At 34.8% G+C, this 22911-nt stretch overlaps 1 protein-coding gene across 1 annotated transcript in view; it reads left to right on the forward strand.

Moving 5' to 3' along the window:
- Positions 1 to 18760, forward strand: part of SCN9A (sodium voltage-gated channel alpha subunit 9) — a 164977-nt gene extending 146217 nt beyond the window's left edge. Inside the window, exons 22-27 of the mRNA XM_081576010.1 lie at positions 3650 to 3931; positions 4727 to 4780; positions 5631 to 5768; positions 11603 to 11707; positions 13118 to 13388; positions 16130 to 18760. Coding sequence (XP_081432136.1) covers positions 3650 to 3931; positions 4727 to 4780; positions 5631 to 5768; positions 11603 to 11707; positions 13118 to 13388; positions 16130 to 17322 — 2043 coding nt within the window. The 3' untranslated portion in view covers positions 17323 to 18760. The remainder of the gene's footprint in view (positions 1 to 3649; positions 3932 to 4726; positions 4781 to 5630; positions 5769 to 11602; positions 11708 to 13117; positions 13389 to 16129) is intronic.
- Positions 18761 to 22911: the final 4151 nt, after the last annotated feature.

Below are 22911 nucleotides of genomic sequence, written 5' to 3' on the forward strand. Positions count from 1 at the left end.
CTTGAAATATATGATTCAAAGAAAATGGAAATATCTTCAAATTTTATTTGAGAAAATAGAAGCTCTGAATTAGTTTAATTTGCACTAGACTGTGTAGTGCCTGAAAACTGATTCATTTTTCAGAAACAAACCAGGTGAGATAAATAATGACTACCAGAAACCTAGCTTTAGGGCTGTATTAAGCCAGTAACTTCCTCATAAAATACATAGAGAACAAAACAGTGACTTTATTTTCTGTAATGAGTCCATGTCCTCATTTGTTGCTACTCCCCTCAAATTTCTTCTTCTCCAGATATGTTCCTGCTTTCTCATGCCTCCATTGTCTTGGCTGGGAATGCTTCTTCCTCCCCTGTCTCAACTCTAACTCATCAATATATCAACTTCCTACTTATCCTTTAGACCTAAATTTAAATGTGCCTTGTCTGTCCAGGTATAACTGGGCATCCTTCCTATATGTTCAAACACATAAAATCCTTATTATATTGCATCATACATATTTGTCTGACTGCCTTTCTGTAGTCTCTGAACAATTTAACATGCAGATTAGTCTAGCTCACTGCTTCTTTAAATGTAGTCAGCATCATTTGAAAACTTACTAGAAATGCAAATTCCTGACTCCACCCTAGATCTGCTGAATGATAAACTCTAGAGTGGGGCTCAGAAGTCTGAAGCCTCCGGTGAATGTTAGATGTCTTTTAGTCTAGCAGATCTTCATTGTTATTCCTGCTAACCTAATTAAGACTGTAACCTCAACTAGTTAGTATATCCAGTGCATATTGTTCCAATATATATGAGAGAATATGATTATACAAAAAAAATTTGTCATAAGTAAAAGTCAATTCCTGTTTGTCATGTAAGAACTGAAAAATTACATTTCATTTTATACACAAAGGTAATATTGGAATTGACATTAATTTTGCTTTTTGAGCATTAGTATATAGAATGTTGCCATCAGAACTTCTCACTGATCCTTGGTCTCAAGCGGAGCACTTATGACATTTTCATGATCAAGGAATATACTTTCACCAACAAAACTACTTCCCTCAGTGATTAAGCCACTCCATTATTTTAAACTGTTCTTTGTTCTTCATCTGTAACACAGGTGAATTGGATGAAGGAGAATGTTTAAATATATTTGTAGTGACAAATATATCTATTTAGTTTATTAGCCATGCAAGAAAAGGGATGTTTCTTCACATTGCAGGGTCTTTTTAAGAATAAATATGATTGGAAATATTTTATAGTTAGCTTTCTTTGTAAAGACTTGAGGTTCTTGAACTTAGTGACTTCTCCAAATGGCTTCTCATCAGTACGACATATATCCATCTCCCTCAGAGACCCATCATAGTGCGCATTCTTTCAGCAAACATTTTCAACACCAACTAAGTGTCAAATTTTGTACTGTAAAAGAAGTACAATAGTAAAGAGACCCCAGCCCCTCAGGAGTGAGTCAGGACAATGTCCATGGAGAGATAGACAGGGGAATATTAGTTATTCTGTGGCATCTGCTATAAACAGTAAGCACCCAGTGCTGAGGAGTAAAGATGAAAGTGGCTGCCTGGGGAGACTTGGGAGGGCTTCATAAGGAGGTGACTTTGGAGCCATGACTGAAAGAATGGGCCCTATCTCACAGGCAGTTGGGCATTCCAGGCAGAGGTGCAACTTGGTAGAGAAGGACAGAGTTGAATAGGCAAGGTGTGTTTGAGCAGTGACTAGAAGGATCAGCATGCCTAGGTGATAAGCATAGTGGGAGGGTAAAGGAAATGAGGGTGAAAATTTAGGTTTGAATAATAGCTGACCACTTTGAACTCTCTAATCCTGTTCTTCCTGACCCTTTTGGGGGCGATGTACACTATAAAACTCTTGTAAAAGTATAAATCATCTCTATAAATAAAGCGTGCCCGTAATATTTTCATATAATCTCATGCCCCCATGGAACCTCTACAGGTTCATGAATCGCAGGGTAGTAACTGTAGTTCTGGATCAAGAGTCAACAACCAAAGCCCACAGGCTGGATGCCTGTTTTATAAAGGAAGTTTCTTTGGATCACATTGCATTCTTCAGTCACTAAGTTGTGTCTGTAACTCCATGGACTGTAGCGCACCAGGCTCCTCTGTCCATGGGGGTTTTCCAGGCAACAATACTGGAGTGGGTTGCCATTTCCTTCCCCAAGGGATCTTCTGAACCCAGGGATCGAAACTGTGACTCCTGCATTGGCAGGCAGATTCTTTACCACTGAGCCACCTGGGAAGCCCCATTGGATCATAGCCACACACATTGGTTTATGTATGATCTATTGCTACAATGGCAGAATGGAACAGTGGCAACAGAGATCATATAACCCGCAAAGCCTAAAAACATTTAAGACAATGTTTGCCAACTCCTCCTCTAGACAATCTCAAAAATAGTCAGGGATCCTTAATGTCTTCCCTTTTGGAAATGTCTTGAGAGACTGCTCAACATATTGCAAAAAAAGAGGGAACATATGCTTTTTACTTAACAAGTTAGCCTTTAATGCATTTGTCCCCAAATTCAGGGTAGAGTTTAAGAAGATAATAAGTTTGGAAAGATGAGGTAATTAAGAAAATATGGAGAGTGATAAATGTTACTTTAGTTGCCATGCAGTGGGAAGAGGCATTGGTGATAAGTAGTAGTAGAAATGACTGAAAAGCAGAAATAAAGGGATCATGAAAGATAAACTGTATTGCATTTTTATGTTAGCTGAGACTAGCCCTATCTATATTTAGCCAAGGCTTATATGTAAAGTGCTTTTTAAAGTTAAAATAATAAATTTGAAAAGATTGCTCTCATTCTGCAGATGAGGAAACAGGTATCCTAAGGTCTTAAATATATTTATGTATCACATAACTAGTGCCCATGCATGCTAAGTCATTTCAGTTGTGTCCAACTCTTTGCGACTCTATGGACTGTAGCCCACCAGGTTCCTTTGTCCATGGAATTCTCCAGGCAAGAATACAGGAGTGGGGTGCCAGGCCCTCCTCCAGAAGATCTTCCCGACTCAGGGATTGAACCTGCGTTTCTTACGTCTCCTGCATTGGCAGACAGGTTCTTTACCACTAGTACCACCTGGGAAGCCCCATCACATAACTAGCAGAACCAATTAAATCTAAGGGGTTGAAACCACAAAGAGATTCCCAGTCTTAATTCCAGCTTATATATAGTAATGGTTTACATGGAAGAATTTTAGCACTGGTAATTCTAGGACTATGAACCTTTAAATGTACGTTTTCCTTATTTAATCATTTATATTTATAAATTTCTTTCTTTTCTAGAGCATGCAGATTTTATGACTTCACCTTACATACATCAGGTTTTTGGTTTTTTCTTTTATTTATTTTATTTATTTAAACTGTCATTTAATCTTAGTAAATTGTTTTGTATTGTTGCTAACAGTTTCACTGTGTGATCCTCATGTATTTTTGTAAACTCATTGATCACGGGTCTCCTGTCTCATTTTGTCCTACTTAGCACACTGCTGAGCATATAGTAGGCATTCAATAAGTCTTATGTCTTAAACATGTAAGGGTAGCTTTTCTAACTTTCAAAATTCTGCATAATGTTTCATTAATGTTGCCTGTTTAACATTGTTACTGGTCCTAATCATTCTTTTCCTTTTTTTGAATGCTAGGTGGTTGTGAATGCACTCATTGGTGCAATTCCTTCTATCATGAATGTGCTACTTGTGTGTCTCATATTCTGGCTGATATTTAGCATCATGGGAGTAAATTTGTTTGCTGGCAAGTTTTATGAGTGTATTAACACCACAGATGGATTACGGTTTCCTACAAATGAAGTTGAAAATCGTTCTGCATGTCTTGCACTTATGAATGTTAGTCAAAATGTGAGATGGAAAAACCTGAAAGTGAACTTTGATAATGTTGGACTTGGTTACCTGTCTCTACTTCAAGTTGTAAGTGACTCATTTTATGAATGCTTGATATTTTAGTGCACGTTGGATGGAGGAACTGTCATTATCATATAGCTATTAACTAAAAATTAAAGATAAAGTACTGTGTGACTTAAAAAACAGAAGTGGTCTTTCTTAGAACATGTGCCTATAAACATGAGTTAAGAAGCATGGGCTCTATTGCACTGCTCTACAGGTGATTAATCCATAATCACCTTTTCAGAGTCACCTGACCCCCTGCCATTGTTCCTTCTGAATATTGCTCCAAAAATGAATAGTCATTTTTTGGACTACTACGTTCACACTACAAGGAAATCAGAAGGACTTGCCACTGGTACAGAAAATCCGTAAGATATGGAGAAAAATTACTTCTTTCCTCAGTTGTAAAACTCTTCACCCCCTCTGGCAAAATAAAAGTTCAGGTACAAAACTCACAGGCAATTCTAACAACCTGGAAATTCACTAGGACAGAGATTTAGAATGTGGCTTGGCAATGTGACCCCCTGTTTTTCTTCTTGATACAGCATCTTTATGTTAAGTTGATATCTTGAAACATAATGGGCTCTCTTTATCCATGGCTTTGCATCTGCATGATGCAAGGGCTTGAGCATGGGCAGATTTTGGTATCTTCAGGGAGTGCCCTGGAACCAGTCCCCCCTCATGTACCAAGGGATGACTGTATAGTTCACTAATTTAATCTTACTTAATAAATATTGTAACATTAAATACACTTCCTCATTTATGGCTATTTTAGAGTATGAGCTTCACATTCAGATTCTATTAATGTTATATTTACAGGCAACGTTTAAGGGATGGATGGATATTATGTATGCAGCAGTTGATTCTGTTAACGTAAGTATTGGTAAACATAACACTGAACTCTACAATTTTGAAAAGCTTCTTTGTTTAGTTAGGCTGTTTTCAAGCCACAGAAGCTCTTGGTAGATACACACAGACTGAAGAGCATCCACCTGGTAGTAGCCTCGGTTACCTGTGTGGCATTTGGAAACAGAGCTTGACTTAAATTCTGGACTCTGCTGTATAAGACAAGCTTGCGTCTGCCTTGCAGCAAGCCACTTTATCTCTGAGCCTGTTATTGATCTATAAAAAGAAAATGATTCACCACTACCTCATGGGGCTATTCTGTGGATCCAGCTAGAAAATGTAAATAGAGAACTTAGCTCAGCCTGGCAGTAATGTGTTCAGTAAATATTTATCAAAAGAAAAATGAAATAACATGTTTTATTTATCAGTCTTACTGCTTTTATATTTTAAAGTGCCTTGGAAGAGTTAATGTGAAATAAGTCTCACAGTAAGGAATTTTGAAAACTACTGACTAGTTCATATTATCACAAAAGCCAATGAAGATATTTCTATAATCAAATGAAAAATGGCAAAATTTATATAAATATATCATCTCTTTCACTGTTTTTTCTGGAAATAAAAAACACAGATTGTAATTTACTTACTACATTGTCCTATAATCCAAGACGGTGGATAAGCCCTTTGTAGTTATTTGAAAATTATATTTAGTATTGAATAAATGCTTAAGAATGATTATGTTGAACTTTGACAACACTATGGCTTCTGTAAAACCACATTTACCTAGGATTGCACTATTTGAATTTCCTTGTCAGATCATGTGAGAAAAAAAATGATGAATTTATTGTCAACATACTGTTAACTTTTGTTAATTCCATAGGTAGACAAGCAGCCCATTTATGAATACAGCCTCTACATGTATATTTATTTTGTCATCTTCATCATCTTCGGGTCATTCTTCACTTTGAACTTGTTCATTGGTGTCATCATAGATAATTTCAACCAACAGAAAAAGAAGATAAGTATTTCAAGTTTTTGTCATTGCCCTGAAAGACATGAACATTATTTTTCCAAAAAATATAATGTGAAATTTAATGTCAGTTACTTCATTAGAATTTCATTAATTTTCCAAGTAGTTTTTAGTATCCAATGATGGATATGCTTAATCTCATTCATCTCTGCATAGAAAATAATCATCCTGCAGTGCTAGAGACCTGGGTTCGATTCCTGGGTTGGGAAGATCCCCTGGAGATGGAAATGGCAACCGACTCCGGCATTATTGCCTGGAGACTCCCATGGACAGAGGAGCCTGACAGGCTACAGTCCGTGGGGTCACAAGAGCTGGACGCAACTTAGCGACTAAATGACCACAAAGTCCTAATTATTTTTAAGCAATACATCAACTATTCAGGTTTTTTCCCCCAATGTTCTCTGTAGAGACTTGATTAAGAAAACTCAGTGCACTAATTATTTATTCAAAACTCTTTTCATAAATAGTTCCTATATTCTGTTCTGAGCCATAAGAGGTATTATTGTTATAGACTTTGTCTTATAAATGAGAAAAGGCACAGAGATTTTGAGTGATTTACCAAAATTATGCACCTGGTAAGTGATAGGGTTTTAATAGTCAGTAGTTGATCTCATATACTATGTATATTATTTAGGCCCCTTTCTAACCCCCAAATACTGTAATATGATATAGTGATTTCTTCTGTAATAAGAAATTAACAAGAAATGTAAATGGGCAGTTAGAGGAAAGCTAGATACAGCTAAAAAATTTTTATGATGTATGTGACAATTGAGCAGGCCTTGGAAGATGGATGAAAAGACACATAGCAACGGGGAGTCAAAAGGATAAGTAATCCATAGCGGGTCAGAGATATATCTGAGCACATGCACAGTGATGATGAAGGAGGCAGCAATCCAGGCAAAATACCAATTCATCCAGTTGGGATGGAGTTTTGAGAAAAGAAATAGTAAGAGGTCTTGACTTGCTTGAGCACAAATCTGAAAAGCCATATTAGATATTTTTCAATAGAAGCTGATGTCATTGAAGTATTTTGAGCAAGGAAGAACATACAAGCAGGACATACACATTTATTAAGATTTGATGACATGTCTGATCCCGTGCAAAGTACTTTACACAGTAATCTTCATTACATTCTATAAGTGTAGAGGGCATAGTATCCCCATCTCACCTCTCAGAGGGGTTATGTGCTTTGCACGTGATTGGATAGCTCAGAATTAGCTGCATCGTAGATAACAACTCTGAGGTCTCTTTTCCTAGAATTTATGAAAATCCAGCTTTAATTAAAGAAATTAATCTACCAGTGATGCGGAGAATGACTGCAAGAGCCCAAAGACTAGGTTAGACTCTGCTTTACCTGCTACCTAGACCACACTTCATTCTCCAAATTAGTCATTTGCAGCACTAGAGAAGGTGTTTGTGTGAGTGCTAAGGCACTTCAATCATGCCCAACTCTTTGTGTCCCTGTGGACCATAGCCACCAGGCTCTGCTGTCCATGTGATTCTCCAGGCAAGAATACTGGAGTGCGTTGCTGCACCCTTCTCCAGGGGATCTTCCTAACCCAGGGGTGGAATCCTGTCTCATGTCTTCTGCATTGGCAGGAGGGTTCTTTACCAATAGTGCCACCTGGGAAGCCCACTAGAGAATAGGGGATACATTCAATTAAGAGATTTTAAGGGGTAGGATCTACAGTATTGTTTGCGGTTTGCAGGAGAAAAAATCATCTATGAAGTCTCACTTTTCTCAAAGTAAACTGAGTTACTGTGGCTGTAGCACCACCCACAGGAAAAGAGACTTTAGAGGGATGAGGTATAGAATAACAAGAGGGAGTGATTTCAGCTACTGGCTTAGTATCTAAGAAAACAGATGTACTTGCAATGAAATGTCATTCATGATGCGATTGACTATTCGTGGGTGAAGGAAAATGTAAATATTGTGTTGTTTATGCTTACATTCTGAATACAGGTGTTTATTTTTCAAAGAATTTTTTCAATTCCTTGTTCCATTCTAACATTTTATATCTCACAAAGTTCGTATTATCATATACTCATGCCTTTAGGCAGAGAACCTTAAATAATTAATAATCTTGAAAATAATTTTATAAATTATGCCTTCATTTCCAATGTAGTTATTTTTTCCTGCTTTGGTCATTATATATGTGTACCTGTGACATATAAGCACACATATATAGTTCTGCAGCATTCCCTATAGAGGATGAATTATACATGTATCTACAAAGATACATATATATGTATATACATACATATATACGTATCTAGAAAGAGCAGCATGACCATGACAGGACAGCCACAGCCCTCACTGCTTTAGTCCTCTTGCTTTTAAATGTTATTCTTACAACAAGAATTGCCACTGTAGGAAGATGGGATGAATAGACACCATTACCAGTAACACCAGGCAAAATTACTAATTTCAAAACATTGAGCTTCTATTATCCCCTACCGTTCTTCCAGTGTTTCATTTGCATTTGAAACATGCTTTTTATCTTCTGCCCCTTTCTGAATAAGTTTACAGTTTCTTTCCAACTGACTTGGAGAATGAAAGAAGACAGGAAAAACCTGTGTTCAGTTAATAACCTGCTACATAGGAGGCCTCGTGTGCTATAGAAAGTGTGTATGAATTCATCCAATCCATAGAACAAACAAATGAAAGTGGTACCTTTATGTATGTATATAAACCGACGCCTATACAGAATAAATAACTTGTTTCAAATCAAGAAATAGGCCATTGGCAGTCAGGATCCAAAGTTCTGTTTGAGTGCAAAGCCCATCCAAAATGAAATGTGGCCCCTTAGTGCTTTTTAACTTCAACACTTTGATCTCAGTTTGATGTGAAAGTCAAAGTGTTAGTTGCTCAGCCATGTCCAACTCTTTGCAACCCCATGGACTGTAGCCCACCAGGCTCTTCTGTCTATGGAATTCTCCAGGCAAGAATACTGGAGTGAGTTGCTATCCCCTTCTCCAGGTGATCTTCCCAATTCAGGGATCAAACCTGCATCTCCCACTTTGGCAGACAGATTCTTTGCCACTGAGCCACCTGGGAAGCCCACCAAATACCCACATACCTCTTTCTAATAGCCAACCCCACTTTACTAGTTTTTCAACCATCCTTAAGTCTTATAAATACTGTTTTTATCTTTAACAAATCTATGTGATAATTGGGTTTTAATAGTTCATCAGAAAACATACTTCTAAAAATTTGAGCCTAAGTTATTAATGAGTTCAGGTTATAAAAGGGAAATGTATGCAATGTATTTACACACATGACTAGTACAGACCTTGGTACATGTAAGTAAATTCTAAATAACATCAACCCTTTTCAGTAACAGTAACCTTATTTGGAAGGTTAATAACAACAACAGGAATTATAAATAATTATTGAATGTTTGGAATGCAGTATCTTAATTGATCCTCACAACAAACCAATGAGGTAATTACTCTTATAGTGTGAGATTATTCAACCTTAAAGAGATTTAAAAACTTGCCCAAGGGCAACAGAGATGGGGACTGAACAAAGATGATCTCACACCAGAACTGGGCTCTTAACTACTATGTAATAATACATCTTTGACACAGCATGTAGACCAGCCTGACTTACAGAATGTCTGCCACCTAGCTTTTAAAGGGATGCATTTCACAATAAGCTACGGTTAAATAAAATGACAACACAAGTTTCTCTACTGGAGTGTTTTGTAATCTCCTCTTAGCTTCATCCCGCTCTTCATTATACTGACAACCAGGGTATCATCAAGGGAAGACAAGACGTGTAATTATAAGTTATTAACAGGCTATGATATTCAACCCTCGGGCTTCCCAGGTGGTGCTAGTGGTAAAGAGCTCGCCTGCCAGTGTAGGAGACATAAGAATACCCGGGTTTGACCCCTGGGTTGGGAAGATCCCCTGGAGGAGGGCACAGCAATCCACTCCAGTATTCTTGCCTGGAGAATCCCATGGACAGAGGAGCCTGGCGGGCTACAGTCCACAGGGTCACAAAGAGTTGGACATGACTGAAGCAACTTAGCATGTACTCACTTTCAACCCTCATCACTGGACAATAAAGAGTTTGGGTTTCTCTTGACATTATCATGAAAATTCTCTCTTGTACATCGGTAGATCAGATGAATTCCAAAGTTACACAAAGACTGCATATCAATTAGAGGAGACATAAATTAAAACATAAGACGGAAAGGGAAGACTGATTTTCATTAGATATTTGATAGCTAAGAAAATGCAATCCAGGAAAACCAAAGGGAAACCATATCCTGATCACCTTTAACTCCAGGACCCTACAAGTTAAGTAAAGATTTCAGAACTATAAATTTCCCCCAAAATTCCTAATTACATGGATTATGCTAATTTATGTCATAACTAAAAGTTTATATTGTAAGTCAATGAGGAATGTGCATAAACCTGTATAAATTGTAGATAATTTTAAGAAATCAACAGAGTTTAAAAGAATAGGCAAAGTTTCTAGGTCTCCTGTGTGAGATTTAGACTTCTACAGTGAAGAAAGAATCAAAACTTTATTTAGATGTTAGTTCATTTACTGTTGAAACTTAAATGTTGTATATTCAATTAGAAAGTTCTTCAAGTCAGAAACCCTGGATAATTGATAATTTTCTCAACATCTAAAACTCTATTATGTATATTGTTTATACCCAATAAAGTGTTTATGTTGAAATTCCTTTATCTGGAATTAGAGGTAATGAAAGAGTTTTTTTTAGTAAATAAGTAAATAAATGTATTATATGTATACCAAATATATTTGTGTGTACACTATTTATCAATGTGTTATAATAACATATATAGTATATTCATTTTTCTGCTAAGGAAATATGGTATAATAAAATGAATACAAGTGAATACAAAAATTTACTACTTTTTGCCTCTACTATTTATGAGTCAGTATGGCTAATAAGTAAACATTAGCCAACTTATTATTCACTACTTTTGTTTCTTATCACTCTTCCTGATATATTTTTTATTTAGCAATGAAATGCCTAATGAGACAAGTAGCAGATAAAATGAGATACCAGCATATCATTTAAAACAAAACAAGTTAGGCTACTAAAAAATAATTGAGCCAATTATTATTTCACATAATCCATATATTTTATATATTATACACATTATATTACATACAGAGAGTCATGTCCCTATGTGTAGGTAATCCTTTAAGATAGATTTGATTTATAGCTACCTTGCACATAATAAGATACATTTCATTTTATTAAATTGAAGTATAATTAACATATAACAGTATATTAGTTCCAGATGTACAATATAATAGGGCTTCCCAGGTGGTACTAGTGGTAAAGAACCCACCTGTTAATGCAGCAGATATAACAGATGCTGGTTAGATCCTGGGTTGGGAAGATCCCTTGAAAGAGGAAATGGCAACCCACTCCGGTATTCTTGAAAAATCTGGTATATCCTGGAAAATCCCGTAGACAAGAGGATCCTGGCAGGCTGCAGTCCATAGGGTCGCACGGAGTCGGACACAACTAAAGTGACTTAGCACACAGCACGTACAATATAATGATTCAGTATTTGCATACATTGTGAAATGATTACCATAAAACTTTAGTTACATCTGTCACCAGAAGTACGGAATATTTTACAAGAGCCATACTTTACTTTATAGGAGCCATACTAATGTCTATATGGTTCCAATTTCAATATATGTGCTAGTGAAGTGAAGACACATTTCATTTCTGTATGAATACATTTTTAACCTGAATAATCACCTGAAGAAATATCTGGAAAGTGATTCTGGTTTTAACTAGATTTATTTTTTATTTCTTTACCTTGGAGGTCAAGATATCTTTATGACAGAAGAACAGAAGAAATATTATAATGCAATGAAAAAGCTGGGATCCAAGAAACCACAAAAGCCAATACCTCGGCCAGGGGTAAAAAAAAAATTATATTTAGCATGTAAATTTTAAAACTATTTTAATTTATCTTTAATATATAATTATTTCTTAAACATGAATGCATAATTTTAATATTTTAAAGAAAAGTCCTTATAAAACTGAATATATGTATTTTGGACACTATCACACTCTTAATATTCTTTCATATATGTTCTTTTTCTATTAAAATGGAAAAATAATTATATATGCTTCTACTTCTACATTAGCTATACATCTTACTATTAGTACAAATGGCCTATAGAGAATCAAAATAAAGTGTACTTTTGACTGAAATTTGATTATCTTGATGACTTTATGATGTAGTGATAGCTGTCTTCAGTCAGGTACCAACCTTGTAGACCTTTGATATTATGACAGAGAGAACACCAGGGAAGCAGTTGGACTGGTCATAAATCTAAACTTTACCCTGCCATAAGATCAAAGACCAGAGTAGGCTCAGATGTAAATAGTGAGCCCTAGCAGTCAAATAGTTTTTATTCCTCTAACAGTTAAAATAATTTTAAATGTATTACATGTATCTCAATTTCTGCTTAGTATAACACTGTATACCAAAGTTGTGGATGAAGACAGAGCATCCTAAAAATGGGAATATGCTTAGTACCAGCTCCCTACATGAGGATTACCCAGCGCTTTTTAAATGGACACATGGCCAGGTTTCACCCAGACCTACAGAACTATAATCTATGAATTTAAAGCTCTAGTATTTAATTTTCTCAGTACCCTACTTGATCTTAATAGAGTGCCTTAAAACTTGCCTATGCAACCAATAAAGTGATTTTGAAATTGAGTTTCATGAAAAGCACAGTACCATTCAGTGAGATTGATAAGAAAAGTGGTATGTTAAGTATGGATAAGTTTGGAAGTATATATTCTATACATGGAAGAGACAGGAAAGTATAGATCTCTGATATTATAGCAGTAATACCAGTGTAAGACAATGCCAACACATTAGTCAAAATAATGTGACAAAGTAGAAATTTAAAGATGTCATTTTATTATCTTGAAACACTCTAGGTAATGGAACTGAGATTTTCTTTTTTTTTTTATTCTCTGAGAGTTTCTTAATAAAAAAATTACCTTGTGATCCTGGCAATTCCTATATGACATACTAGGGTGGATATGCTTAAAAGCAAATGTTAGTTTACAAGGTTAATTGAAGAACTGGTACACTGAAAGTCAACAACAACAATAAGTTGTCATGTACTCTGACTTAGATTTAGCCCATTAATAATATTCCTTAAACAAAGCAAGAACTTATAACCAAGGATAATGTATGCAAGTTTTGAAGACAAATATCTTTAAAAATTGTTTTGTTAATATAATCATTTATGGATACTACTTGGAAAATTTACTGTACAATTTCCTATAATTTTTGTTTCTTTGCAGAACAAATTCCAAGGATGTATCTTTGACCTAGTAACAAACCAAGCTTTTGATATCGCCATCATGGTTCTGATCTGCCTCAACATGGTAACCATGATGGTAGAAAAAGAGGGACAAAGTGAATACATGACTGAAGTTTTAAATCGGATCAATGTGGTTTTTATTATCCTGTTCTCTGGAGAATGTGTGCTGAAACTGATCTCTCTCAGATGCTACTACTTCACTGTAGGATGGAACATCTTTGATTTTGTGGTTGTAATTCTCTCCATTGTAGGTAAGATCATTTATTAATCAGATTTTAATTTTGAATCACACTAAACATCATGCGTATTCAGGGAAGTTTCTGAATTCATGAATGTAAACCTACTTTTGAGTAACACTGAAAAAATGAAGTAACATTTAAAGCAAAACTAAACAAAGTAAAAACATCTGTGTCAGAATTCCTAGGTTCACATTACAAGCCTAAAGGATACATTTTCTCTTTGTTGGAAGCACATAATACTCCCTGATATTTGACTTCCAAGATTACCCTTCACAAACGTAGCAACTGCATCAGTAGATAGGTACATCTTAGAAGACCAATGTAAACTGGCAATATAAATCTAAATGTAGAATCTGAAATCATTTTTAGTTTTTGCATATATGAGAACTATCCCTTGATTAATGGTAATATAACTAGCCAGAATATTGGTGATTGAAAATTCTCCCTGAAATCAAAGTGAAGTTAAGGTATGAAGAAATGCCAGCTTCATTTCTTACGGCTTCATACTTGTCAAGTCTGTAATCATTTTCAACCAACCGCAGTCATGTCTGTGAATCACAATATTTGATTTTATACTTCCCCTTATTTCATTACCATAGCTGTTTTCCTGTCATCTTGTTTTTCATTATTTGTAGATGCCTTGCCCAATAGTTTAGGTTTGCAAGAGATTGTGGAGATTATTTAATACAAACTCACTTAGAGATGCTGAAACAAGGAGACTCAGAAAGATTGAAAGTACTATAACCTAAAACTGCCATATTGAGTATGGCAACTTAGAATAGGCATTCAAAATCAATTTTTGAAAAAAATATAAGAAAAATTAAAATTTAGGTAGGAATCACACATTAACAACAAGCAGATTAGAGGAAGCATTCCAATTAACTTAGGAAGAAGAAAGGAATGCACCTCTATCACTTCTCTTTGTAACAGTGTTGGTGATCCAAATAGATCAGAAAACAAAGAGTTACATATCTTTAAACAATGGAGCAAATGATCAGTTTCACATTTTATTGTGGTACTCTAAAAATGCAAGAGAATCAACCAGTAAAATGGATTCAATTAGAGTTCAGAAGGTGCAGATTTTAAATTGCATGAACCAATGTTAATAATTGTTTATGTGGACCAAAAGATTAGAAAATGTATCTAAGGAATCTCATGATTCCAATAAAAATAAAGAAAAATACTTAGTAATAACTTTAATAAGAAATGTACAAGGCTTCTATGAGAAAAACTAGCAGAAACAAAAGAAAGTTTAAATAATAAATCCAGTATTATCCCAATGAGAATATGAGTGGGATAATAAATTGGCAACATAAATCTAAATGATTCTAAAATTCACCTGGAAGAAAAATTAGAGTAATGAGGAGTGACTTACATTGCCAGATATTAAAGATTATTATTACATTGATGAAATAATAGATTCAAATAAATAATCCAAATTTAAGCTTCAATATATAGAGAATTACTAAGTTACTCAGTTAAAAGATCTCATGGATCAAGATTAATTGATGTGTAAAAATGGATTCTAGTAGAAATAGATTTATAACCATGAGCTTGAATAGTCCTTTCTATTCATGACAAACAACTCCATTGAGACAAAATAATAGATATGAACACATAAAAATAAAAATATTTATTCTATGGAGGAAAAATCACTACCACCACCAAATTAAAAAAAAAAGTTTAAAAACATGTTAAAAACAAGGAAATTGTTAATGTAACATTTATGGCTAACAAAGGATTAATACTTGTAATAAAAAAATATTCCTCATAAATCAATAAGAAAATAGTACATCTCCCAACAGAAAAATAGTCAAAGAAGTAGACTAGGCCAAAAGGAGAAAGTTGAAAATAGTCAGCAATCATACAAAATGTCCAATAAATTAAGAAAATGTGAATTATTTTTCCCCCTCAAAATGCCACAATACTGAGATGTTTCAAACATCACAGAGTTTTTTGGTAAAATTATAAAGAAGAAAACAGCGCTGGTGAGCATGTGAAGGGTGAGCACTTTCATAGACTATCATTAGGAAAGTTAATTTCTACAACTTTTTGGAGGTAGATTTGCAATATATAACAAAAATTTAAATATACTGTTTCACCTACCTTCTATTATTATCAAAAAATGCTCATGCAACTAGAAAAAAATACACCTGCTTAGATATTCATTTCAGTCAAAACAATTGGAAACAGCATAACATTTTTCAATATATGGTGACTTTGACAGAACATTATACAACTACAGGGAATTGTTCTGTTGTCATTTATAAGGAAATACCTTCATAATATATGATGAAATAACTAAAACAGATGACAAAAAAACCCTTCTATTTTATTATCATGCTTACATTTGTATATGTTTGTGTACTTACATAGAAAAATGGAGTGATCCTAAACAAAATACTAACAGCAGTTAATGGTTGGTTGATATTTCAAGTGATTTATATTTTCTTTTTAGCATTTTACTACGAGACTTTAAATTTTTTACACTTACAATTTTAAAAATTTTGCATGAAAAAAAAAAAAATAAGGTCCACAAACCTACTAAAGGAGAAAAAATGTCACAATGGTTAAGTCTAGCCATTTCACTGTGGGATTGCTCAATCCTTGGATTGTTATAATATTGTCTTCAATATAAAATGAAAATCCTGAAATCACAAGAGATAAAATGGCACATAAAACTATTTAGAGTCATGATTTTCTATAGCATAGATATTTAAATATTTACCATTTACTCCTTCACTCTTCACCAGGTATGTTTCTAGCAGATTTGATAGAAAGGTATTTTGTGTCCCCTACCCTATTCCGAGTAATTCGTCTTGCCAGGATTGGCCGAATCCTGCGTCTGATCAAAGGGGCCAAGGGAATCCGCACACTGCTCTTTGCTTTGATGATGTCCCTTCCTGCGCTGTTTAACATCGGCCTCCTGCTCTTCCTGGTCATGTTCATCTATGCCATCTTTGGAATGTCCAATTTTGCCTATGTTAAAAAGGAAGCTGGAATTAATGACATGTTCAACTTTGAGACCTTTGGCAACAGCATGATCTGCCTGTTCCAGATTACCACCTCTGCTGGCTGGGATGGATTGCTAGCACCTATCCTCAACAGTGCCCCACCAGACTGTGACCCCAAAAAAGTTCACCCTGGCAGCTCAGTTGAAGGAGACTGTGGGAACCCATCTGTAGGGATATTCTATTTTGTCAGTTACATCATCATATCATTCCTGGTCGTGGTGAACATGTACATCGCTGTCATCCTGGAGAACTTCAGTGTTGCTACTGAAGAAAGTACTGAGCCTCTGAGTGAGGACGACTTTGAGATGTTCTACGAGGTTTGGGAGAAGTTTGATCCAGATGCGACCCAATTTATAGAATATAGCAAACTCTCTGATTTTGCAGCTGCCCTGGATCCTCCTCTTCTCATAGCAAAACCAAACAAAGTCCAGCTCATTGCCATGGACCTGCCCATGGTCAGTGGGGACAGAATCCACTGCCTCGACATCTTATTTGCTTTTACAAAGCGCGTTTTGGGGGAAGGTGGAGAGATGGACTCTCTTCGTTCACAGATGGAAGAAAGGTTCATGTCTGCAAATCCTTCTAAAGTGTCTTATGAGCCCATCACAACTACACTAAAAAGAAAGCAAGAGGATGTATCTGCTACAGTCATTCAGCGTGCTTACAGACGTTACCGCTTACGGCAAAATGTCAAAAATATATCAAGTATATACATCAAAGATGGTGACAGAGATGATAATTTGCCCAATAAAGAAGATATGGTTTTTGATAATGTTAATGAGAACTCAAGTCCAGAAAAAACAGATGCAACTCCATCCACTGTCTCTCCACCTTCATATGATAGTGTAACAAAACCAGACAAAGAGAAATATGAAAAAGACAAAACAGAAAAGGAAGACAAAGGGAAAGATGGCAAGGAAGGCAAAAAATAGAGCTTCATTTTTGATATATTGTTTACAGCCTCTGAAGGTGATATATTTGTGTTAATAAGACTCTTTTGAGGAGGTCTATGCCAAATCTCTTTTCATCAATTTATTCTCAAAGTAAGTGCATTTGCTAGCTCTGATTCTCTGACATAGGTAGGCAGCATTAGCAGATGGCTATTTTTGCATTGGTAAATGTAGCTCTAAGAATTGTTAAGAGTAAGTGTACAGGAATTATTGATTGCAGCAAACAAAGGTGATTTAATTTTATTTACTTTTAATAAATCAGAAAACCATATAGAAAATATTCACATCTGCCTTGTCATCTTTTCACAGGATTGCTAACATTCATGTTTCCCATGCACGCAGGCATGCGTGCATGCACACACACACACCCCCCAATACCTATCATTTGGATATCTACAAAAGTATTTTGCCTTGACTTTTCAATGAAGTGCTCTGATGGAAGGCACTAGTAATGAATGTTCAGTTAAACATCTTGTTTTCTTGTTATTAGGGGGCAAGACTCTTTTATCCATGTACAGACGTCATTCTATATTTTGAGGTGCTTAAATTTATCCATGTTACATGAAAACCAATTTATATGTGCCCACTAAATGCCATGGGACATGTAGGCTGGTCAGTTCTACCAATGCTTTTTATTTATCATGACACATATACTGACTAGGATAAGAGTTACCTTTAGAATATTGTGCTTCATGGACTGCCTTTTGCTATATCTTTCTTTGTTCATTTGGTAATCCTGAAACATGAAAAATTATTTTAAGTACATATCATATTCCTTGAAAGAAAAAAAATGAACATAACTGAAAAAAGAAGCAACTAAAGAAAGCTTTATCCATTTTTATTTATATACTGTAATGCCGGACTGTGCTGCTCCAAAAATACCAACAATGACCCAACTCTTATCATTTTTGTCACGGTTTTCTGCTTTCTCATGCAGTATTGTTGAATCATTCTTCAGCACTGAGCAAAGTTGATACTGTCTTCAGTGGAATGCTTCCAGATATGTAGAAAGATATTTGATATCGTGGTACATGTTTGAGCAGATAATGACTTGGGCACAGTATTTAATGTATCACCTGCATAATATCCTGAATATGTGTGGCAAGCTTTCAAGTCATACTACATGGCAGGCTTTCAATAAAAACTTGTGTGTAGTAAGAATGAAATAGCATTCAACTAAGATTCTTGCCAACTTGCTTGCCTGATTGCTTCTAGTAATCCACTTGAACCTTTGTTCTTTCATCTACAAAATGAGGAGGATGTCACTTTCTCCTTAAAATTCTATGACTATGAGATATATTATGTATCCATCAATAATGTACCCTGAGCTTAAAGTTTACCAAGCACACATTCATTTTGCTTTAGCTGTTGTTCTTCTATCAAGGATTATATATCTAGTTAAAAAAAAAAAACAAACAAACTTGTTAATACTGGCTTGAAAAGAAATAGCCATGATGCATTTTTTATGAGCTTATTCCAGGAACATGAGATCATTCTTCTATCGAGTTATTCATGCACAGGCAAAAACTGAGTTACAAAAGTGGAAAGTAATTTTATTTAGAAGATTTTGTAGGAGGTTTCAAAGCAAATATATACAACAATATTTCATTCATTTGCTTTCCTCAATGAAAAAAGAACATAAACTGTATTTCTATATTAAGTGCTTAAAACATTTTTATTGTTGTTCTTTTGGCTAGTTAAAAATAGAGGAGATTTAAGCATACTCATAGAGATTAAAAAGTATGGATAGAGAAGCAGAGGGCAAAAAAAAAAAAAAAAAACCCACACAGAAATGTGAAAGACAGACAAAAACAAAGAAAGCAACATCTCCACAGAACTTCCTACCTAGAATGTTTCTAAATTGTGATGTGTTTTACAGCATTTGTGAAGGAGATTATCACATCTAGACATTTGTCCTAAAGCATGAATGAAATTAAACCTAGGGCCAAAGATTCTTTACACTTAAGTTCAATCATTCATCTTACATTATTTGGGTCTCTCTTTCATTTACTATATAAGATACCATGCAGTGTTTTCCTAGACTATATAGAGCATTGTATCACCTCCCTGCTAAGTCTGTTGCAAATAGGTTTTGATCAGTTTAGACAACCATGCAAAATATATTACCTTTGTAAGATTTTTTAATACACAAAATTAAGAAATTAATATTACCTTAAATGTGAATGCAGTTTATCCTCATCATTTTAAATCCATATAACTGTACTTTGCATATTTATATTATATAGTGGGAAAAGATGTGGGAAGGTTTATTTGTGGTTTACTATTCATGTTTTTACATTGCCTGATTTGTATGTGAAAAGAAATTAGCAACTTGTTCCTCAACACAATTTATTCTTAGCATTTCAAAAAAAGAAAAAATTACAAAGTCGCACTTCCATTTCATGCTGAACTATAATTTTTTAATGTAACATGGTTAAGTTTTATATATATGTTTTCCCAGGAATGTCTAATTGTAACTTTTTATCAATTAATAACAATATTTGGAACCAAGTGCTCATTTAATACATTACAAGCTTGAAGGAAAATTAGACTTCTCTTTTCATATAGATTACTGTTTGGTACTAATAATAAGATTCCATTCTCAGCACTGTCATGCTAACATTTAAGTCACACTATCATTGAACACATTTAATCTAATGATATAAAATGACAGTTACACTGTACAATTTAAATTGGAATAAAATGGCAGTGAACAGATTTGAACACAAATCCATTCATCCAATGGAGATAAACGTGGGAGAATCATTTTACCTTTTTGACTGTTACGTAGTTTGCAAAAGATGTAACTAACTTGTGGGTTGTTTCTAAATGCTAATTGTTGAAAACTTCAACCCTAAATGTTCAGCATGATTTTATAGAATTTTGATAGCTTTATTCAAAAGTTAAGAGGAAATGCATATGTAAATACAGCAGTTCTAAATAGCAATTTCGGAGAAACGTTAATGGGAGTGATGAAAGTGGGCCAGCTAAATTAGAATGGCCAAGTAACTGGCTTGGGTTTAGGACCTATGTATAGAGGCCACCAATTTCTTTTAATAACTGTGGTTTGTTATGTTGTATTCTTGAGGAAAATAATTGAGTTGCTTCATAAAGATAAATGAAGAGCCATGAATATAATAATGCTGTTTACGTAGAATTCTTTATAAATTTCATACATCTATGAATGCTCAAAATGTTTGAGTTTGTCATAAATTATATTGTAGTTATACTTGAGACCTGCACATTGTAATAGAATCTCAAAATAAAAGTCATCAAAAAATAAAATCATGTTTGCATATATTTTCTGTTTTTGTGAGAATAACCTTTAACATTATACCATAATCCAGGCAAAAGGAGCTGCAGAGTACATGGTTAAAATCTCTTTCAAGGGAGGGAAAGGTTGCGTACTGATTAGAGCGGAGCAGACCTTTGCTGCAACAGGATTTGATGCACGTGGGATGAAAAACATGAATAATTGAGAGCTGTAAACAAGCAATAGGGGAACCATGCTATACTTTATTCTCTATTATTCTGGAAGTTGTGTAATTAGATACCCATATGGACAATCTGTCCCAGAAGAAAAAGCCAATTTTAAGAGATTTAGGAGGCTTGTGTCATGTCTGTATCACGTGTTTAGCTTGACCCTCAAATTTATTTTTCATAAGCAACTGAAAAGCAAAAAAGCCATGGATGAAACTATAGATAATAAGTATATAGAAAAGATTCAGAGCTTATTAACAATTTTGAAAACCTAGTAGCATTGGGGAAAAATTATTCCTCTTCCAGATGTAATATTTGCTAGCACGTGCTCATTTCAATTGTATTTTTTACAAGACAATATGACTTCTACTTCATTAATTTCCACTCAGTGACTAGCAACACCTTGAGATATCTCTATGGGCCTAAAAGAATAAGAAAAGCAAAAACAAACCATATTGCTAAGTGAAAGAAACCATTCTGAAGAAGCTATGTATTGTACAAACTAGCAGGTGGCACCAATGGGAATATTTCAACCCAGGCAGAACATACTGAGATTTCATAACCTTGGAGAATTTTAAATAGAATTGATTTTAACTGCATAAACCCCAGGGAAAATTGAAAAGAGAACTACTGAAGAAAATCGCTATAATTTATTGAAGGGAAAGAATGCAACTCAAAGTCTGAGAAAGACTTGATAAATTGAGGCTACAGAAAAGTGACCTTTTCCAGCCTTTTGGAAAAGCCACCCAAAGCCCATCTACTTTTGGTCTTTCTGCAGAGTTTTAGAACTGCCAACACCTCACTTCTGTGAAAGACAAACATGATGATGACATCTGAATGACTGTAAATATCAGAGTGTAATATTATATTGATTTATCATTCATTATAAATCATGTATCTATGTGTTAAATTATATTTTACTATTTCTTCTATAACCTATGCTACAGACTATTTTCTTTCATGATACTTTGAAAGACAGTATCTGGATGCTCCACTCTCAAAAGCTTCATAATTCTATTTTCATAAAAATAGTGACAAGGTTGTGCAGATTCTTTTACTGCACGTCTGCCAGTCCCTGTTTCTCTAGCTTAGTTCAAGTCAAAGGGCTTTGTTTTCCTATAGAAGCACTGACCTCCTTAGACCAAGCTCATCATGTCCCTTGTAGCTCTTGACATGAGAGTTAAGTGAAGTTTTAACTTTATTTCAATGAAAAAAAAATATGCTTGCTCACATTCACTTCTTGCCTGCAGTTATTCTTCAGATTTCTCATGTAGGCTGTGGTTTAGCAACATGAAGCTAAAGTAGATTGTTTCATTTCTTTTCTTCTCCCTGGCTTCCTCCCAGATCCCTTTCTGTCTATAACCTGGCTCTTAAGTGGAATTCTGGCTGTGGTTTGTAGGAGGCAGACCCATTTACCTATCAGATAAATGGACAATGTGTGATTCTTTAGAGAGAAACAGCTTTTCCTTTACTTAAAAGTATCAGAACCAAATTAGGTGACTCCAAACCAATCGTTAGGGTAAGATGAATATATAAAAGAAAAGAAATTAGGCAGGAAAATGAGGCATTAAGGAATTCTTTTCCCACTTTTGTTTCCTCTATTCTTCTTTTAACAGTTGATTTTATTAAATGCATCAACTAGAACCACTAAATCAAGACAGGCTGAGTCATTTAGGGAGATTACAAGAAACTTCTGTCTTTACTAATTTCTTCAAGGGAGTCAAAAGAAGATATTGATATTTAGAAGTTTGATAGTTGTGAGTTTCATAAGATATTTAAGGAAACAAATGTTTTCTGTGGAATTTTTATACCTTATTCTCATTCATAGCATTTTACTACAAAATTAATTCTTAATTTCCAGGATTGAGAAGTACATCCAGGAAAATGAATCATTCTGGCAGCCTAAAATGACATAAAATGCTGTTGGCATTTTTCCATATCAGCATTTCCTCCTGTTCAGTTATCTCCTCCAAGAGTAAAAGAACTCTTATTTACTCCCTGTATCTGTCATCTTCGGAGCTAAAACTAACAAAACAAACCTCTCCCTCTTTACAAGATCAATACAGAAAATTAGACATGACATGACATTGA

This window comes from Giraffa tippelskirchi, chromosome 3 (genome assembly GCF_054371585.1).
Source record: "Giraffa tippelskirchi isolate mGirTip1 chromosome 3, T2T-mGirTip1v1.2.pri, whole genome shotgun sequence".
NCBI lineage: Eukaryota > Metazoa > Chordata > Mammalia > Artiodactyla > Giraffidae > Giraffa > Giraffa tippelskirchi.